General features: G+C 43.5%; 1 protein-coding gene across 2 annotated transcripts in view; it reads right to left on the bottom strand.

Moving 5' to 3' along the window:
- Positions 1 to 20,453, bottom strand: part of epha4b (eph receptor A4b) — a 156,098-nt gene that overhangs the window by 17,878 nt on the left and 117,767 nt on the right. For both annotated transcript variants that reach the window (XM_077221789.1, XM_077221790.1), the window contains 3 exons: positions 19,159 to 19,226; positions 18,731 to 18,856; positions 17,214 to 17,399 (listed from right to left, as the gene is read on the bottom strand). In XM_077221789.1, the coding sequence (XP_077077904.1) occupies positions 17,214 to 17,399; positions 18,731 to 18,856; positions 19,159 to 19,226 (380 nt within the window). The remainder of the gene's footprint in view (positions 1 to 17,213; positions 17,400 to 18,730; positions 18,857 to 19,158; positions 19,227 to 20,453) is intronic.

Here is a 20,453-nt window from a genome sequence, read left to right as displayed (position 1 = left end):
GGTGGTGTAGTACACCATGCTTGTCTTTGTAAAAGGGGCATATCAAGGCTCTGTATGAACCTACGCCAAGCAAAAGTAGGTCTCCACAGATGAGGCTTATACATACAGACACTGAATGCTAAGTGGGCATGCAGTACTTCAGATAGCTGGAAATAGGTTATCATGTTAGCACCCAGATGAGATACATGTGTTAATGATAAAAATTCGCTTAAGCAAATAAAATGTATTATTATATTAAATTTCATACATTACACAATATTAAAATCAGTTTACCAACATTTTCAGAAACGTCGATAAAAAAATGTTTGCATCAGATAACATAATTTATGCTTTCAGTCACAGTCAAGCTTTTGCTCTTTTCTAATGTAAGGACCTGCGTGTTAAATGGTTTTAAACACAATTTTTAAGGAAAAAAATTATAGTATATAGCCTATAATATATATAAACGTTAAAAAGGTTCTGACGTGCAGCGACCCGATTGATTCACGCGGCGCGTCTCAGCCGCCTCGCCATAGGTTCGTGCAGTTGAGCGAGCTAAACGCTCTACTCTGTGCTCCCTGTGCAGCTGCACTGCGTTTTTATAATGGCTTCAATATTCTTGAGAAAATGAGTTCCCTTTCGTTGTCACTCCGAGTTACGTCGGATGACGACGAATGGGGTTTCGCTTAGAACACCTATCGACTTCGAGTATTACAAAACGAGCCAATGGCAAAGAAATGCCATGGGTCTGCGGAATTTGCATGACGTAACTCCGCCCCACCTCGTGGGTATAAAAGGAGGACGCCAGCAACAGGCAGATATGTTTTCGCTTCGGAGCCAAGTGCATTTCTTCACTCCACAGTCATCTCTGACTTCGCTCTACGAGACGAGCTTCTCTCTCCGGTGTTGGTGTGACGGCGATCTGCAGCGAGCTCACAGTGCCTGCTGATCTGTGCAGTAATCTGCCAGTGTGTGTGTGTCTCCCTGTGCGCTTCAACATCGCGGAGTTTTTTCTCTCCTCTCATAAAAGAGCTCGCACGCGGCACGTCTTTTTAAAGACGGCTCGCCCGTGCATTTCTGGTTGCAGCGGACTGGTATCGGACTCTGATGGGCACGAGCGCTGTCTAGTGTGTTTGATCATGCTTGAACAGTGCTCGTGGGTGACTCATGTTCTCGCAAGGGAACGTGATCATCGCGTCATAAATAGGTCGAGACTCTGTGAACTCGCAAGAGTGAGAGTCCCCTCATCCACCCCCCGATCTTCGGCGGGTGGCCAGGGTGACCTGAGGGTTACGGTCTGGAACAAGGCGCCGACTATGTGTCCGTGACCCCAGCCCCCCTCTTCAATGACGGTGCCCGCTAGTGAACTGCTGATTCCCGCGAGTCTACCCTCTGGTGGCCCGCGTGTTTCAGTTGAAGCTACAGAGGAAGATGCCATGTCTGTTGCAGCATCACTAGGTGGGCTTGAGTCTTCTGGAAGTGAGGGCTCGTCACAGCTGCCACCTTCCGGTGTGCATACGGCTGTGCCTGAGTCTGATCCGGAGATGACGGCCATGCTTTCCTGGGACGATTGGTTTTGGGTAAGGCCGCCGACCCTCGTCCGTGGCAAACCCCAATACCTCTCTTCCCGGACGTGCATGATGAGATCTCGAAGTCCTAGAAGACCCCCTTGTCTTCTCAGGACCGCTCGCTGATCTCATCCGCCTTTCCTCCCCTCGATGGGGCCGCTGCCCTTGGGTACACTGGGGTTCCCCCGGCTGAACGCTCTGTTGCGATGCTATGTGTCCTCAGAGTGCTTCTTCTCGGCGCAATCCTAAGCACCCGCCCGTGGCCTGTAGTTTTTCGTCTACGCTTGTGGCGAGATCCTATAGCGCCACGGGACTGGCAGCCGCCTCACTGCATGCCATGGTCATTCTGCTGGTCCACCTGACCCAGATGCTCATGGACCTGCACGAGGGCGGGACTGACCCAGGGCTCTTCACTGAGCTGCGCGCCGCCACTGACCTTGCTCTCTGAGCGACGAAAGTGGCCGTACGCTCCCTGGGTCAGGTGATGCTTACCAGTCTGTGGCTGAACCTGTCTGATGTGCTGGATGTCGCGCGGACCCGTCTGTCCGACATTCCCATATCCCAGGTCGGCCTCTTCGGCGGTGCGGTTGAGGGCTTGCCCAACAGCTCTCAGCCGCCCATGAGCAGAGTGAGGTTGATTCTGTCCCGACGGCCCCGCCGTCCGCTCAGATCCCTCGTCTGCCCACCGCCGAAGGCGCCCTCCCGCGGCTCCCACCCCGCCCGTTCTCGGGCCGGCTCTGGGGGCCGCGGGCGGACGCCACAGCCCTCTCCAGCCCCGCCCCCCGCTACACGCCGGGTTAAGCGGCGCTCGTGAGACGGGCACCTCGGCGATGGAGCAGACTGAGGTTGATTCTGTCCCGACGGCCCCGCCGTCCGCTCAGATCCCTCGGTCTGCCCACTGCCGAGGGCGCCCCCCCGCGGCTCCCACCCCGCCCGTTCACCCGGGTCGGCTCTGGAGGCCGCGGCCGGACGCCACAGTCCTCTCCAGCCCCGCACCCCGCTAAACGCCGGGTTAAGCGGCGCTCTTGAGTTGGGCTCCTCAGAGATGGGACTCAGTTCTTTCCAGGAGTTGGTAGCAGGACCACTCCTTTCCCCGGGGAGGGCCGGGGAAGAATCCTTATTCTCCAAAGAGCTGATTCTCCCGTCTCTGAGCACAGAGTTCTCGGACGTCACAGAGCGCCGCCCACAAGCCGTGCTCTCCTCGTCCCCCTCTGTCCCAGAGGTGGTTGACATGACGTGCCGTCCACGGACCGCTTCGCCCCTGTCCCCCTCTGTCGCCAGACCCCTGGCAGAGCAGGCCCCCGCGGGACGACCAGCCTGGTCCTCCCCTGGCCCCTCTGCCAGGGCGCGGTTGCTAACTGTGCCCCCACATCGGGCCGCTATGCCGTCCACGTCTGGGCCAGTTACTCCGCTTCGCTGCCCCTCCGGGGGGACGCCTGTGGTCGCATGATCCCGCTGGTTCAGTTCCTGGGAGCCTGGTTAGAGCTTCCCTGTCTGGCCCGCTGGGTCGCGCGGACCATCAGGCTCGGCTATGCGACTCAGTTCGCATGGTCTCCTCCCCACTTGGGGAGTCCGCTCCACTTTTGTCGGTGGCTATGCCCCCATCAGGAGAGCAGAGATTGCCACCCTGCTGGCGAAGGGCGCAATCGAGACTGTCCCTCCAGCCGAGATGAGGTCCAGCCGGCTTCTCAGCCCCTACTTCATTGTCCCCAATAAAACCGGTGGGTTACGGCCAATCCTGGACTTGCGCGTGCTGAACCGCTCCCTTCACAGGATGCCGTTCAAGATGCTCAAACGCGTTTTCGAATGCATACGGCCCAGGATTGGTTTGCAGCGATCGACCTGAAGGACGCCTACTTCATGTCTCTATTCTCCTTGACACAGACCATTCCTTCGGTTTTCTTTCAGGGGCAGGCATCCAGTACGCGGTTTTCCCTTTCGGGCTAGCCCTGTCTCCACGCATCTTCACGAAGGTCGTCGAGGCTGCCCTTGTTCCCCTTCGGGAACACGGGGTTCGCATCCTGAGTTATATCGACGACTGGCTGATCATAGCTCACTCTCGAGTTCAGGTTGCGAACACAGGGACCTAGTGCTTCGGCACCTAGCTCGTCTGGGCCTTCGGGTCAACTGGGAGAAGAGCAAACTTTGCCCCGTGCAGAGGATCTCTTTTCTCGGTATGGATATCGACTCGGTCGCCATGTCCGCGCAGCTTACGAGCTAGCGCGCGCGCAGTCACTGCTGACTTGCCTGAGACAGTTCGAGGGCAAGAGTGCGGTTCCACTGAAACTTTTTCAGAGGCTCCTGGGCATATGGCTTCTGCAGCCGCGGCAACGCCGCTCGGATTGCTTCATATGATACCGCTTCAGCTTTGGCTTCGCGACCGAGTCCCGAGGTGGGCATGGCAACACGGCACCCTCCGAGTAACAGTTACTCCGACCTGCCGTCAGACCTTCACCCCGTGGTCGAACCTCAGTTTTCTACGGGCCGGAGTGCCCCTGGAACGAGCTTCGCGGCATGTTGTTGTAACGACAGATGCCTCCTCCACGGGCTGGGGTGCCATGTGCAATGGACGTGCTGCCGCGGGTTCCTGGACAGGACCCCGCCGCCTCTGGCACATCAATTGCCTCGAGTTGCTGGCCGTACGTCTTGCTCTGCGCCGCTTCCGGGCCGTGCTCAAGAACCAACACGTACTAGTCCGTTCAGACAATACCGCCACTGTAGCGTACATCAACCATCAAGGTGGTCTACGCTCCCGCTGTATGTCGCAACTCGCCCGCCACCTCCTCATATGGAGTCAGAAGCATCTGAGGTCGCTTCATGCCATTTACATCCCCGGAGCCCTGAACTGTGCAGCCGACGAGCTCTCACGGCTTCAGCCCCTCCCGGGAGATTGGCGACTCCATCCCCAGTCGGTTCAGCTGATTTGGGACCAGTTCGGGGACGCACAGATAGATCTGTTTGCCTCTCACGACTCGACCCATTGCGCCCTGTACTATTCCCTGACCGAGGGCACGCTCGGCACGGATGCACTGGCGCACAGCTGGCCGCGGGGCCGCAAATATGCGTTTCCCCCAGTGAGCCTTCTTGCGCAGACCCTGCGCAAGGTCAGGGAGGACGAGGAGCAGGTCATTCTGGTCGCGCCATACTGGCCCGCCCGGACCTGGTTCTCCGAACTAGTACTCCTCGCGACAGCACCTCCCTGGCCGATTCCCCTGAGGAAGGACCTCCTTTCTCAGGGACGGGGCACCCTATGGCACCCTCGTCCCGATCTTTGGAACCTCCACGTGTGGCTCCTGGACGGGACGAAGCAGGTTTGAGTACCCTTCCACCTACGGTGGCGGCTACCATCACTTCCGCTAGAGCGTCGTCCACGATACACGTCTACGCGTTGAAGTGGAACCTCTTCGTGAACTGGTGCTCTTCTCTTCAAGAAGACCCCCGGAGATGTTCGATTAGTGTCGTGCTTTCCTTCCTTCAAGATAGGCTGGAGCGAAGGCTGTCTCCCTCCACCCTGAAAGTCTATGTTGCCGCTATTGCCGCACACCATGACCCAGTCGAAGGTAAGTCTGTTGGAAGGCACGACCTGATCATCAGGTTCCTGAGAGGAGCGAGGAGACTGAATCCTCCTCGTCCTCCTCTCGTTCCCTCTTGGGACCTCTCAGTGGTTCTAACTGCCCTGCGGAGTGCTCCCTTTGAGCCTTTGCAATCAGTGGAGCTTAAGTTCCTGTCTATGAAGACAGCGCTCCTGGTTGCATTGGCCTCCATCAAGAGGGTGGGGGACTTGCATGCATTCTCCGTTGACGAAGCGTGCCTGGAATTTGGGCCGGCTTACTCTCACGTGATCCTGAGACCCCGGCCTGGTTATGTGCCCAAGGTTCCTACCACTCCCTTCCGGGACCAGGTGGTGAACCTGCAAGCGCTGCCCCCGGAGGAGGCAGACCCAGCCTTGGCACTGCTCTGTCCAGTACGCGCCCTCCGCGCCTATGTAGACAGGACGCAGTGTTTCAGGACCTCAGACCAGCTCTTTGTCTGTTATGGTGGGAAGCTGAAGGGAAAGGCTCTCTCCAAGCAAAGGTTGTCTCACTGGATAGTGGACGCCATTGCCTTGGCATACCAGCAGCAAGGTCGACCGTGCCCCCTTGGTGTGACCGCCCACTCCACCCGGAGTGTGGCATCCTCTTGGGCTCTAGCGCATGGCGCCTCGCTAACAGACATCTGCAGAGCTGCAGGCTGGGCGACACCTAACACATTCGCCAGATTCTACAATCTCCGAGTGGAGCCAGTGTCCTCTCATGTACTCGCTTCAACCAGCTAGTACTGGACCCGCTCAGGTGTCTTCGCTTGCTCGCCATTCCACTCCACGGACTGGATACGTGCGATATTCTCCTCAGGTGAGCTTCCCCGAAAAGCCCTGAGTTCCTCCAGCACTCCTGACGTTGGCGCCAGTGTCTATTGCCTGTGCGTCGGCTAGGTGCCTCCCGTGTGCATGGTCCCTCCCCTGAGCGACCCCCACATGTGTATTTCCACTGTAAGCCTCTTGAGCATGTGTCTTTCCCTTGGCAAGCCACCTTGCCTCCCCTGGGGTTGAAATATTCCACCTGCGGCTGGACACCCCAGTGTTCTCCATATGTCTCCTTCGGGTCATATGTGTATTCTCTAAGTCCCCCCCCCCTCTGGGTTGGCAGTAATTGCATATTTCCCCTAAACTTTGGGATATGCTCCCCAGTGTACCTTGGTATTCCTGTGCTAAATAGGAGTCCTTCGTCCGTGCCAGTCTCACGACAGGGATCTCAGATTTACGCAGGGCACTGGAAGACAGCTGAGAAGGTGGCGTGATTAGACTGGTAACCCCATTCGTCGTCATCCGACGTAACTCGGAGTGACAACGAAAGGGAACGTCTCGGTTACGTATGTAACCCTCGTTCCCTGAGTAGGGAACGGAGACGTTACGTCTGCCTGCCACTTTCCGCTGTACCGCGGGGATCGCCTGAGCTCAGTCTTGGCTCCTCAGCGAAGAAACATATCTGCCTGTTGCTGGCGTCCTCCTTTTATACCCATGAGGTGGGGCGGAGTTACGTCATGCAAATTCCGCAGACCCATGGCATTTCTTTGCCATTGGCTCGTTTTGTAATACTCGAAGTCGATAGGTGTTCTAAGCGAAACCCCATTCGTCGTCATCCGACGTAACGTCTCCGTTCCCTACTCAGGGAACGAGGGTTACATACGTAACCGAGACGTTTTCCCTACTCTCAGGGAACCGAGGTTACGTTAGTAACTGAGTATGTTTTTTACGAATTCACAGGTCAACACCATTGCTAAGTATATTCTCCTTAAAATTGCAGTGAACCAAAGACAATATCAAAAACACGGTTTGAAATCGCTGGTGTTTCTGATGTCACAAACTACCTTGTAACCGATCATGCAAACGAGTTGATCTTTGAACTGGAGTGAGCGAGTGGAGGCGGGGCTAATTTGCTTATTCATAGAACCAGGTATACTAAATGAAGCAAGGTTTAAGAGTTACATTCAAGCTATTATAAGGCATGACAAATATTTTTGCAAGGAAAAAATGTTCAAATATGTAAATTTGGTGATCAAAGGGGCGTTTTAAGGGATAAAATGTTTTTATTTCAGCTTAATCTCAATTAATTCAAGTTAACAAAAGCAACATTAATGCAAAAAGTCTGTAGTAAATAAATCAGGAGGGGAAAAAAACCCCCCGATCAAATGGCATTTTTTGTTCTAAAAAAAAAGTCCACAGTTACTATTCCAAAAAAAATAAAATAATAAATTGTGTACACAGAATGTGTATCAGTGTTTAAGTGCTCAGTTGTGGGCTGTTGTTCCTGCCTCTCTCAAGGACGTGTAAACACTAGCTATGTCAGTGGTGATAAATGACTTATATCTCCACTCTGGAATACTGAGATATGTGCTCTAGTCATATACAGTATACAGTATATGCCCCTATGAGTTTGTGAAAAACAGGTTTGATCACCCCCCTCTGAGCATCACCACAGCAACTGGCTGGTTATACATCACCTAAAATTAAATCACTATCTCACTGAGATAAATGCCTTCCTCGACACCCCCAAACCTAACCTCCCATGTCTCATCCGAAAAAGGGGGGGAAAAAATGCAATTGCTTTTACTTTTCAGAGGCAGACTAATGTAGCTGTCAGCCGCAGAAAGAGAAAGAGAGGGAACGGACCGCGGCGCACTGTGTTCTGGGAATGGCATGGCGATGGGTGGCAATCTGATGTCACTGTGTGTGTGTGTGTGTGTGTGTGTGTGTGTGTGTGTGTGACCGCTTTATCAGAAAGACAGTTGAAGCGGCAACTGGCATTGATCCTGAAAGAGCGGGTGGCCGAGGCAGTGGATCCGATCAGGGAAGCTTACGGGGCCTCCCGGGGGCCCTGACCTCAGGGTAACAGCCTACAGCCGAGCCCAGAGACAGAAAACACGAGATGAACGTGCAGTCAAACACAGCGAGGGCAGATGTGAGGATTTAACAGGATCACGTACGTGCCTTTAACAAATATCAAATCTCTAATGCGGGTGTCCTCCAGATCGGAATTGGTTTCAAAAGCTGGAATTTACCAAGGAAATTCATTTCATACTCAACGCTTGACTAAACTCTGGCAAATCTTTTTGAAAGGTCATCTAGCGTTGATTTTGTACGTGGGTTTAAGTGCTAAAACAGCCGTCAGCCGTGATTACAGCAGCCGTTTAACTAATAAAACACTCCTTGTTATGAGCTCTTCAGAAAACAGCTCTGAAAGATCCGCTCTTGACATTAATCTCTGGCAACCTTGAGGAGATTTTTTTTTATTTCCCCTCTAATTCATGTGTTATCAAGAGATCATCTGGACATATGATGTGGCATATTTTCCTGATGAGTTACAAAAAGGTTATGGCACAAGCACACACAAGCATCTCCATCCGGTGCAGAATGTGTGCTCGCTATCTCTAAAGCACACAATAGAGCTCATTGAGAGCTTCCTGCATTAGCATCACATGTCTTATGAACAGAGGGCAGGCATATCTCTTTGATTTCACCCTCAAGACCTGTTCTTCTCTTTCTGCTTTGTTTCTACAAAGATAAGAATATGTTTAACCCTTCGTGAACCCTGCATGGCTGGAATAGTAGCCATTCTACAATGAGCTCTGTGTGTGCGGGAGTAACAGTTTCAACACAGGGTTAGGTTATAGATTTACATACTGTGAAGATCAAAAAACCCTGAGGGTGACACTAAATACAGTTAAGGCAGGTTTACAAATTAATCTTAAGAAGACAATGTTCTGTGTTAATACAAAGTAATTTTCTCGATTTCCTTTTCATAAGCATTTGCCAGGATTTTGAATTACACATTGTATTGTTTTCTGTTGCGTTTTAGAATTAAAAGGATAGTTCACCCAAAATGCCCAAAATGAAAATTCTGTCATAATTTTCTCACTCCCAAACCCAAACCTGTATAAATGTATATGTTCTGCTGTATACAAAGGAAGATATTTGAAAGAATGTTTGTAACCAAGCAGATCTCGCCCACCATTGACAACCATGGTTGGAAAAAAAGCAGGCAAGCAGGTTGTGATCTGCTTGGTTACAAAGATTCTTCCAAATATCTTCCTTTGTGTACAGGAGAACAAAGACATTTATACAGGTTTGGAACAACTTAAGGGTGAGTAAATGATGACAGATTTTTCATTTTGGGGTTAACTATCCCTTTAAGTCCTTTTCTATGACTTTAAACTGGGTTAAAAACAAACTTTGTGAAATAAAACCATTGATAAAAGTTTTTAATTATTTTTATACTTGCTTTCACTCAAAAGTGACAATAACGACCTTTACATTGTTACATCAATTCTATTTCAAATAATAGAATCTTCTGAACTCTCTTAAGAATCCAAAAAAAAAAAAATTCCAATATTGTATCCATAACTTTCAATATTGATAACAATAAGGTATGTTAAGCACAATGATTTGTGAAGGATCATTTGAGACCACTGGAGTAGTTTCACAGGACAAAATTCCATTTTAAAGTACATTAAAGTAGTAAACAGTACTTTTAAACTGTTATAACTTCAAATTAACCATAAGAGCATAAGCATAAGTGGCTTCTTTCAAGAAAAAAAAAAATTTGAACAGTAGTGTAAATAAATAAATAAAAAGCTCACATTTTGTTTTTTTAAACTTTGATAGAATGATTTTCCCAACTGCTCATCCCTCGCTACCTTCAAGAAACATCTAAAGACACAAACAAATTATAAATCACTTATGTTGTTGCACTGTCGACATCTTGGATAAATGTTTCTGAATAAATGTAAAATGTAAATGTGACTATTAATGGCCCGGAATAAAGACTAAGCTGTCATTGTCTCTGATGAAAATAACAGATTGGATCCAGGTCTACATGTGTTGTGATATCTAGGACAGAGACTTTAAAAACATATCCACTTAGATAAAGCCGTCACAGCGCGCAGCTGTCAAAGGCATTTTGCACAGAATCTCTTGAACTCTATACATACTTACCGGGGAAAATTGCCATATAAATCTATTCCCAGGGGGGTCCCTCTGACCTACATGTTTGTATTGCAGGAACCGTAAAAAAATAAAAAATAAATAATAATAATAATACCTGCAACAAACTCAAGTAATCAATATCACATAACACCTCATCTGTGTAATCCCTTGCCCCTGTGATTTAGCTCTAACAGGACTGTAGGATAATCATTAAAGGAAACAGACCTTTGTAGCAGGTGATTTGACATCTAGAGTGTTTGTGTGTGTGTGTGTGTGTGTGTGTGTGTGTGTGTGTGTGTGTGTGTGTGTGTGTGTGTGTGTGTGTGTGTGTGTGTGTGTGTGTGTGTGTGTGTGTGTGTGTGTGTGTGTGTGTGTAGGTGATAAAAAATTGCTTTGTGACATCAGATACGAGGTGGATTGGATAATTGTGTATGGGGAGGGAGGCACACCAGCTTGAACGCTTGTGTATAAACATATGTTTGTGTGTAGAGCAGCACACAAGATGTTTTACATGTGGCCTGCAGTCGTCCCATCAGGACCCCAGCAGTGACACCCCTTAACAAGCTCAAATCAGGCAAGCAGATTGGGGTATTCGCAATGCTGGCTCACCTACAGAGTGAGAACCCCTATTGCACATAAAGTATTGATTTTACACCCCCATTAATGCGGTTTTATTTCTTTCGAGTGGGAACAGCAGAACTCATATCTCCATATATTCCTGGCTTTGGTCTACAAGGTACTAACTTATAGGATTAAAGAGATATTGACCAGGTTGATACCCCGATGGCCCACTTTGTGTCCTCCCGCTACAATTATGAACAAAAGAACAAAAGACGCTGTTCTTCAACTTTACAATCTTATCGATTTTCCAAATGCTGTTTTAACTAAATGACACATGATGCACTTAGCACTGAGTTGCTTTACAAGTCTTTTCCAAGAACAGCACAGAGACCCAGAGGTACATCGAAGCCCTTAATCTACCACAAGAGTTAACGCAATTTAACACAAGAGACTACGCAAGACTTTAAACTCTCATTGTCCCCTAAACAATAGAGCGGCGGTTTTAATGAATACTTTCTCGAAATAGCAGCCACTTCGTTAGGAGGAAAATCCTTTGCGGTGGAAAGAGTGCGATGAGAGGAGATGATAGCCTCCTCCAAATTGAATGCTTTTAGATTAGGCGATTGTTGGCAACATAAAAGAGGAAATGAGAGATACGGAAAGATCATAACTTTTCTGACAAATGACGAGATGGCAATTAAAAGGGCTATTTCCAAAGATTTCTTTTAGTCGCACCATACCCACCATCTACATAACAATGGAAGCAATCACAGTGAGAGGGAGGGTTTGGAACATTATTCTGATAAAGCAATGTTGATTGGGCCTCTGTTTTGGATTTGTTGATCAGGGAGCCCACAAGCAGAAAACACACACACACACACACACACACACACACACACACACACACACACACACACACACACACACACACACACACACACACACACACACACACACACACACACACACACACACTAAAAACTACATTTACAAAAGCGTCGTTGTGTACATTACTAAAATGAGCCCAGAAAGATAACATTGGGAGGCCAGAATCATTTTGGAAAATGGTCTCAGTTTCAGGCCTGAAAAATAATATTATATGTAACATTACTAAATGTTTTTTTTTACATTATAAGAAATACTAAACCATTATAATGAGCCTTTAAAATATAAACTAAGCACTCAAGCGCATGCATAAAGCTTGCTGCAGCGCACTGGCAAAAATAATGATTATGAATGTGTTGAAAAAAAAAGAGGAGACTATTTTGTTAATTAATTAATACCATTTTGTTAATTTATTAATACACTATTTTTTTCTTGGTCAGTGTTGGCTGCAAAGATGAAGTTAAAGACACCAATTCGTCATCTATCCAGTATAATAGATGTGGTACTAATTCAGCTTCCATACTCCGCACAAACACTTGGATATGTGCCTATTAATAGCACACATTTATCTAGGTTAACATTGACGTTAAAGCGAGCGGCCATGTAAACTGGCTAACGTAGGCTACTACTTAGGATATGATAATCATTACGAATGATAAGCCATGTTTGAGGTCAATGAATTATAGGTGAACATTAGGATGTCTTGCCTGACATAATTACCACATGGACCAACTGTATTAACGATCTGTCCATCATGGACTGCATGACATCGCAATTCATCCAGTTTGACAGACGATCTGACAAATCATAATCGGCCATCCACTGAATCCGCTATTTTGTCTGACAAAGCAGTCAGGAGACTTAGTGGATTAACATTGGTGGATTTGAACTTGAAAAATGGTGTGTACTGGCGTCTTTCCACAATTGAAACAACATTCCTTCTGATGTTCATTCCAAGGTTATTATAGTTTTGCTTTTTTAAATTAGTTTTTATTTTAATATCGTTTTCAATTTTGCTTTAAATTTCGGTTTAGTTTTAGTTAGTTTCATTAATGGTTTTGTTAGTTTTAGTTTAGTTTTTATTTTGCAAAGACATTTCTATTTAGTTTTTATTTTATTTAGTTTCAGTTTTAGTTTTAGTAATTATAGTTTAGCAGAACAAACAAAACACTTCCAGTGTAGACCAAAGCGAGACGCTTAATTTCAGCAAAGTTTAATGTTTGCCCAGATTACAGTTAACTCTTGTACATCTTGACATCTTAATAATAAAAATAAAATAATGGTTTGAGATTGAACAAAGCACCAAATAAATGGAACTTACAAGTATACAAGAAAAAACTGTGAAAAAATCAGACAAACTAATTCATATTAAAGATGAAATCTTGTTAAACATGCCTAGTTTACTTTTTTCATCTATAAATGTAGCAGAGTGACCACTGGTACATACATTAGTGTACTGTAAGGAGACAGAATATACAGTTTGTTTGAGGCTACAGTATAAAAACATTACGTCTATGGAGAGTCCCCACAAAGATAGTGGATCAGTGTGTGTGTGTGTGAGTGTGTGTGTGTGTGTGTGTGTGTGTGTGTGTGTGTGTGTGTGTGTGTGTGTGTGTGTGTGTGTGTGTGTGTGTGTGTGTGTGTGTTTGTATGCGCGCACTTGTGTGTGTGTGTCGTGTCCTGGTATTCCATACATTGCGGGGGAAATGTCTCAACGTGGATAATAATATTAAATGCACCTTTCACCCTGTCAACCTTCATGAAAACATGACATCTGAAACATACAGTAGCTTACTTTATCCTAGTAGTCTAAATTAAAGTTTTTTTTGTGCTTGACGGACTTGTTTTGCTGTTGCACCCGCGTCTCGCAAATCAAACGGCATTCTAAAAATGCTGCGCTCAAGTTAAAAGTCGCCCAACTTGCGTCTTATTACCTTGTGTTATTTCCCATTCCAATGCAACAGACACATTCTTTATGAACAGCGCTTAGAACTAGCCATGTGTTCTACGTTACGGTCCTTGAGCGCATCACAGAAGGACAGCGGTTAATCGCCTCAGCAACTTCTTCATGTATGAAGCCAAGCGCCATATCAGGCATTTCCTTAAACAGCCACAGGTCAGATTTTCCGCCAAAGTAAAGAGCTTATGAATTACGAAAACGATTATTTCTTTTTGCTAATTATTATTTTATTTCAGTTAGTTTTTCAGTAACTGTTGTTAGTTTCGTTTAGTTGTAGTCTTTCATTTATTATGAATTTTTAATTTTATTTCAGTTTACGAAAATGTTTTTTGACCAATAGTTTTAGTCTTAGTTTCAGTTTTCGTTTACGAAAATTGCCCATGGTTCATTCATGTTTATTTGATGCTATAAATTAACTAGAAGGAAGAGATGATCGGTTCACGAGAAGCTTTAACTGAGGTGCTACAGCGATCTGTCACGACACATTATAGAGTCACAAAATGGTATTTATGGTTTAAATTACTTTTAAAAAATGACCTAATTTGAAAGTTCAGGCTTTGTTTCACATCAAACGTAACATGCTCTGTACTGTCTGTCGAAGCGTTGTTAGTTTTTCTTCTTTTCTTCCCGCGATGTATTTTTCATTGCATGAGAACATGATGTGTGGCGTGAGAGCGGAATGGCTTGTCGGACATAGAAACAGTAACTAAAGGGGGCGGGTCTTTGCGAGTGATTTCTTTTCACAACTGACTAATTAACATTTGGTCGACTAGCCTCTTCTTGTCGACTAATGTTTAGACAACTATTTGCCTGTAGCCTTGTTCATTAAAAAAAAAAAAAAGTTAAAACTTGATTGATTCATTTGAGTTCAAGAGTTCCCAGAAGTTCCTGCACAACATTTTACATTACATTTTTGTAGTAAAATACATGTTATTATATTAAATACTGCTGTTTATCACTGTTTACACAGGGTTTACATTTAAAAAAAATAAAAATAAAATTCCATTACTTTTGTAGTCTTTTGAGATTTGAGCTGGATTTTTAAACATACTTCTACAATGATTTTTTAGAGACTGCAGCCTTAAATTGAATGTATTGCTTTTACTTAAACTGCTTCTTTATTCATCCAAAGAGTCTGCGTGCCAATGAAATATTTTATGAAATATTTTAGAGCCGAGCAAAAATAAAAGGACATACATCCACTATAACAATTATTTTAATATCTTTTCATTCATGGAAATGAATAAAAATAATGACTCATTTATGAATCAGACACCATTAGCGAAGGAGCTAATCATTGATCATGCAGTGGTACTATTGAGACACTACCCTGCATATATTTTAGGTTTTTAAAGGTTATTCAAAATGGAAGAATTTTAATGCTGAGAGCTGTTAGAAATGGATGTTTTGAATAACTGTTTGGAGTTAAAGGTTAGCGAGTAGTCCCTGCGGTTCCCTTGCCCTGTCCTCGGCCCTGCAGCCACTGACCTGCTGAGCAGTGATCTGTGAAATTGCCTCTCTTCGCTGTCATACGTGCAACTATTCACAACCCCCAAGGCCACAGTACATGCGGCCATATGGGCAGTGACATGACTATCATTTTACCCTTCAAAAATCTGTAAGATGTTTAGTTAAAATTAAGATATTTAAGTATATACCACAAGACAAATTATCACACAAATAATATCTTACACAAAAGTGTATATTCCGTTTTTATTTGTAAGATTGTCAAATAGCTTGATCAGAAGCTTTACATGTAGCCTACTTACTGTAGAAATTAAGCATAATTACATGCAACTAATCCTTAACCAAACCCTTATCTTAACACTAACCCTATAGTAAGTACATGTTGTTAATTAATATCAATTAGTGTAAATGTATTACACTGTAACACTGTAACAAAGAGGCTAATCAAAGATATATTTTTATATGACAAACATCTTGCAGATTCTTAAAAATTAGTAAACATATAAGTGGTGTACATTTCTATGCCCTCATGCTTGTTTCTATGAATGTCTCATTGTTTCCTCTAAACTCTCTTTTACCCTGTCAAAATCAGGCTTTTTTTAGATTCCGAGAGAGGACCGGTCTATTCCATGAAGACAGAGGTCGAAGTACACGCCGATGTTGAATGTATTACTCTCACTTAAACCGCTACTTTGTTCTTCCAAATAGTCTGCATGCCTCGAGAGATACTGAACTGAGCTTTAACCCTGAGCCCCTGATATTTGCTCAAAACATAAATACACCACTTATAACTGGAAGACAGGCAATTAGGCAGCGTCTGCCTTTTCGAAATGAAAAGCAAACTCGATTTACAGAGAAAATAGTTCTGTAAACTGCACAAACCAATGCTAACAAAAGGTCAAAATTAGCATCCCGCATTAGAGAGAACAGAGCGAAAAATGAATAAGAAATGTCGAGACTTCGCTCTTCATATGTGCGCTGCTGAATATTTATGACACTTAAAACACATCCAATTAACTATTTAAATTATTAATATTCATGCGGTCATAAATATGCATACTCTCATTGTTGTGCTCTATAGGTAGTGTGGAGAGTCGCAGACATTGGTTCAGTCATAATGACACTTGAAAGAAAGGGTTTTTGTTTGGCGTCTGGTGAAAGCTGAAGTTCTTCGATAAGCTCTTCCCCATTACTGATGAGATAATGAGACTCTTAAAGGTTTCCAACACGCATAACCCAGTGTAAGTCTATCTCTGTCTGCGATTAAGATCCAGTTTAGACAACGGCAATAGGCCACAAACATATACGTCCAAAACGGCAGTCAAAGATTGGAGAAACAAATGATAAAAGGAAAAACAAAAACAAGAATATAATACGCAAGAAGAAAGTGGCCTCACATTAAGTTCCCAGATAACAAATTTATGCCCTAAGATTTTACAAGTATTTCCTTTTGGTTGTAAGAATATTAAAATATCTATTAAAAAATAGAAAGTGACTATAATGCTATTTAAAGGCTAGTATAAAAGCCTTTGGCACAAGTAAAAAGACAAAAAAAAAGAGATAATCTACTAGGTGAAAATTCACTTGCAAAGTAACAGACTTCTTCTCAACAAATAATTGTCCTCGCACAAACAGTGCAGAGCGAGTTACGTGTCAATTTGAAAAGACTTTTAACACTTAGGTTTACTTAATATTATTTTAACGTAATGTTAACGTTCTGCATAACATTCCCTAATGAAAAGTTTCCAAGGAGCCAAACATTCCTTAATAAAAAGTAAAGTAAACAGTTAACGGGTACATTTAAAAGAAAGAATGTTAAGTCAAACTTTAACCAATAATCTAGGCTTGCCCTGCAATACATCTGCTGTAGCGAGCCAATACTCTTGTGTGGTCAGATCCAACTCAACAGATCCATTCAGGTGGAACAGTGGAGCTCTGTTCCTGTCCTCCCCGAGACTAAGCACATCAGTGAGTATACAGCACACCTCCATCTGGCTCTTAATCACAATACCATGAAAACACTTTGTGACCACTGTGGCGGAAAAAGGTTGTTGGTGTAGTCACAATAATCATTTTTTTGTCGCACTTGTGCTATTCAACCACGCACTGAGCAATGAACTCAAGTGTGCAATTGAAATCTGAAAGCCCTTTTGAGAACAGCTTATTTTTCCCTCAGTGTTTATAATGCAGTGTGTTTACTTAAATGTTTCAGTCGATCATTTTAAAAGCCTTTGGGTGAAGGTGAACACGAAAGAACACGTCAGTCACTTACATCTGGTAACGACTCCCTCCAGTCGGATGATGTTGGGGTGGTCGAACTGTCCCATGATGCTGGCCTCGCTCAGGAAGTCCCGCCTCTGCTTTTCGGAGTATCCTGCCTTCAGACTTTTGATGGCCACGTAGATTTCTCTCTTGCTGGGGAGCTTCAGGCGGCCACTGCAAACCTCACCAAACTCACCTAGGGAGCGACACACAGCTTCCATTAGCGTCAGACTATGACAGGTTTTTCAAGGAAATATGCATACATAATATCCACTTGACTGATTTTACAACTGTGACTTTACGATATTTATATAACTTGATATTTCCTTATTTTAGTTAATTTTTCTAATTATTAGGATTTTTTTATCATAAAAATAACATTTAGTGAGGTTTATGTAAAAAAAAAACTACAATTATATTACGTAATTTAAGGATGTTTAGATTTTTTTTTTACTGAGAAGCAAGGCAAAACACTATTATTATTATTAATTTATTTTGTTTTGTTTTATTACAGCAGACAACACAGTTGCTTAAAAAATAGAAATAAATGAACATTTATTGAATTGGAAATATTATATGAATCTATAAATCAATCAGTCTCTATCCATCCACCCATCCACCCACCCACCCACCCATCCATCCATCCATCTATCTATCTATCTATCTATCTATCTATCTATCTATCTATCTATCTATCTATCTATCTATCTATCTATCTATCTATCTATCTATCTATCTATCTATCTATCTATCTATCTATCTATCTATCTATCTATCTATCTATCTATATTATGTCTGTCTGTCTGTCTTTCAATCTATCTGTCTGTCATTCTATCCATCTATCTATCCATCACTGCAGATTTTCATTAGTGACCAACCAGAATCAAGTTTTCCAGAAAGATGTGCAGAATGTCAGATGTGTTGAATTGACACAGAGAGAGTTTGGGGAAAGCTGTGCTATGTGGATAACAACTCAGCCAAACAAGTCTGGGTTAAACGTGTGTTCTGTTCTCACACAAAGAATGTAACAACATTTCTAGATGGTATCGTTTAATTCAGATCTCCTAAAGCCCTAAAGAACTCTGATGAACACTATTGCAGCCAGATGGAGAGAAAGAGGAAATGAGACAGAGAAAGAATGAAAGAAGCACAAAGTACAAACATTTTTTGAAAATGGAAAAGCAGACATTCACTCACAGAGAAACCATACGCCGAGGAAAATGAGATTTCAAAGCTAAGTTCAGACGCAGAGATATGTGGTATTAATAGGTCAGTGTTTCAAACAGCAGCTTTGTGTGGGAGGATTACAGTCGGCAGACGTTGTATAATTAGGGCTCAAATACAAATCTCTATTCTTTGACATACATTATCAAAGAACTGCAACTTACGCCCTGAAAACATTCAGAAAAAGGATGTATGAAGTGAACAAACCCTAGTATGTAAGTAGCGACATTTGTATAATGTATATTTGTGATTCAAAGTGATTTTATTTCCACAATTTGGTCTACAGAAGAGTCAGACTCTCACCTGCACCTACAACTCTCTCTATACGTATATTAGAGGCATCGATTTCCTTGGCAAAATCTCGGACGGCTTGATTTGGGTCCTCATAAGTGTGGGGGTGAATGTACGTCCTGCTTCCTGGCAGTTTCACTGCAATAAGAAGAAGAAAAAAAAGAAAAGATCACATATGTTTTTCACACAGGGGTTTTGAGTCCAAATGAAAGCCAAGACACGACTGGACCATAAACCCAAACAGTCTCCTAAAAATGTTGGAAAAGATAAACTCCACAGTGAGGTTGAGCATGAGAGTTTTTGATTTATATCCCACTCTCATAGCTGGAAGAGAGACCTTTTACATTTATGTTACCTCTAAAAACAACCATTTGTTTTCACAATCCATTATGTATGAGTGTTTTTTTGTGTTTGTGTGCGAGCTATTTTGGCCACCGTACCTCTCCCGTTCTGAAACTGCATTTTTTCTTCATCTGGATCTTGCTTCGCTTTGATGTAGCCACAATGTCTGAAACGCATAAAAAAGATAAAAACATCACCTATAAAAAGGTGTATTTTATAAACCAGCCATAAAATTGCCATTCAGGACTCGCGAATGAGGAAAAGATTACGATTATTTCCATGCTGCTGAAGGAGATGAAGTTTCCTTCATATAATAGACTCAGCTGTAACATTAATCACTGTTTTCCATTCAGTATATACTTTAAAGTCACCATGAAATCATAATTGAAGATTCTTATATTTTTACAGAATGTTGCATTCAGATCTGCTTCCATTTAGTTAGTAACGCCCAACTTCATACGGTCCAATCAATTCTCGAAGGACGAAATCAAACCTGCCCTATATATATTTTTTTCTCATTCCAGAAGCCGTTTCAATCGGATATACACCACAATAGAGAAGAAAAGACTATCAAAACTTCCCTTTCATGCTGCCATTAATTGAGTCTGAATGTGTTTGAATGAGTATGCCACCTAAAACATGAATAAAAGTGTTAAAATAAGAGTTTGAATAAGTGTATGCCCTGATAAAAGTTTGTCTTTGCATATATATGTGTGTGTGCGTTGAGCACACTACCACATCTGTGAGAAGTCTCTGAGGGCACGTTGGAATGTCTAAAAATACCCACTGGTGTTCTGGGTCTCCGTGGGTATGATTCTGAAACCGTCTGCCTTCGCCGCAAGCAATATAGTGCAACATACCCAGTATAAAAGCTCCTAGAACATTTTAAACATCGCAGTCATTTGTCAACTAATTGCAGTTGCAGTTTACACAAAAAAAGTTCCCTGAAGTGTGTTTCCTGAAGGCACAAGGTATAAAATTATAATAGCAGTTTCACATTTTTAAGTGAGCCAGTTTACCTTTTTATACAATCCTTGCGTAAGATAACCGTAAAACATGTGTGACTCAGTGTCTGTTGGAAGCTTGAATATGAGACTAAACACAAGTTCAAAATTCCCTTGTGAAATTAGGAGGTTTATATTTAATATAGAATAAAAATAAAGGGGTGGTCGAATTGATACAGGTTGATGAAGAAAATAAATAAGTAAAAAATAAGGTGCCAGTAATTCAAATAATAAAATAAACATTCAACGTGAAGTTGAATTAATTAATACATTTAATTGAAAATTTTTTAAAAATCATTCAACGTAGCATTTTTTTTATATCGTTCCTTCCTATGGTTCCTATATAAATCCTTCACCTTTCAATTGGTTTGGAGAAATTCTTTGAAAAT

This window comes from Siphateles boraxobius, unplaced genomic scaffold (genome assembly GCF_051911475.1).
Source record: "Siphateles boraxobius isolate OS27281-9 unplaced genomic scaffold, OSU_SipBor_1 86, whole genome shotgun sequence".
Classification (NCBI taxonomy): Eukaryota; Metazoa; Chordata; class Actinopteri; order Cypriniformes; family Leuciscidae; genus Siphateles; species Siphateles boraxobius.
The sequence above is the reverse complement of the archived record's forward strand: the minus strand, read 5'-3'. Positions and strand labels throughout refer to the sequence as shown.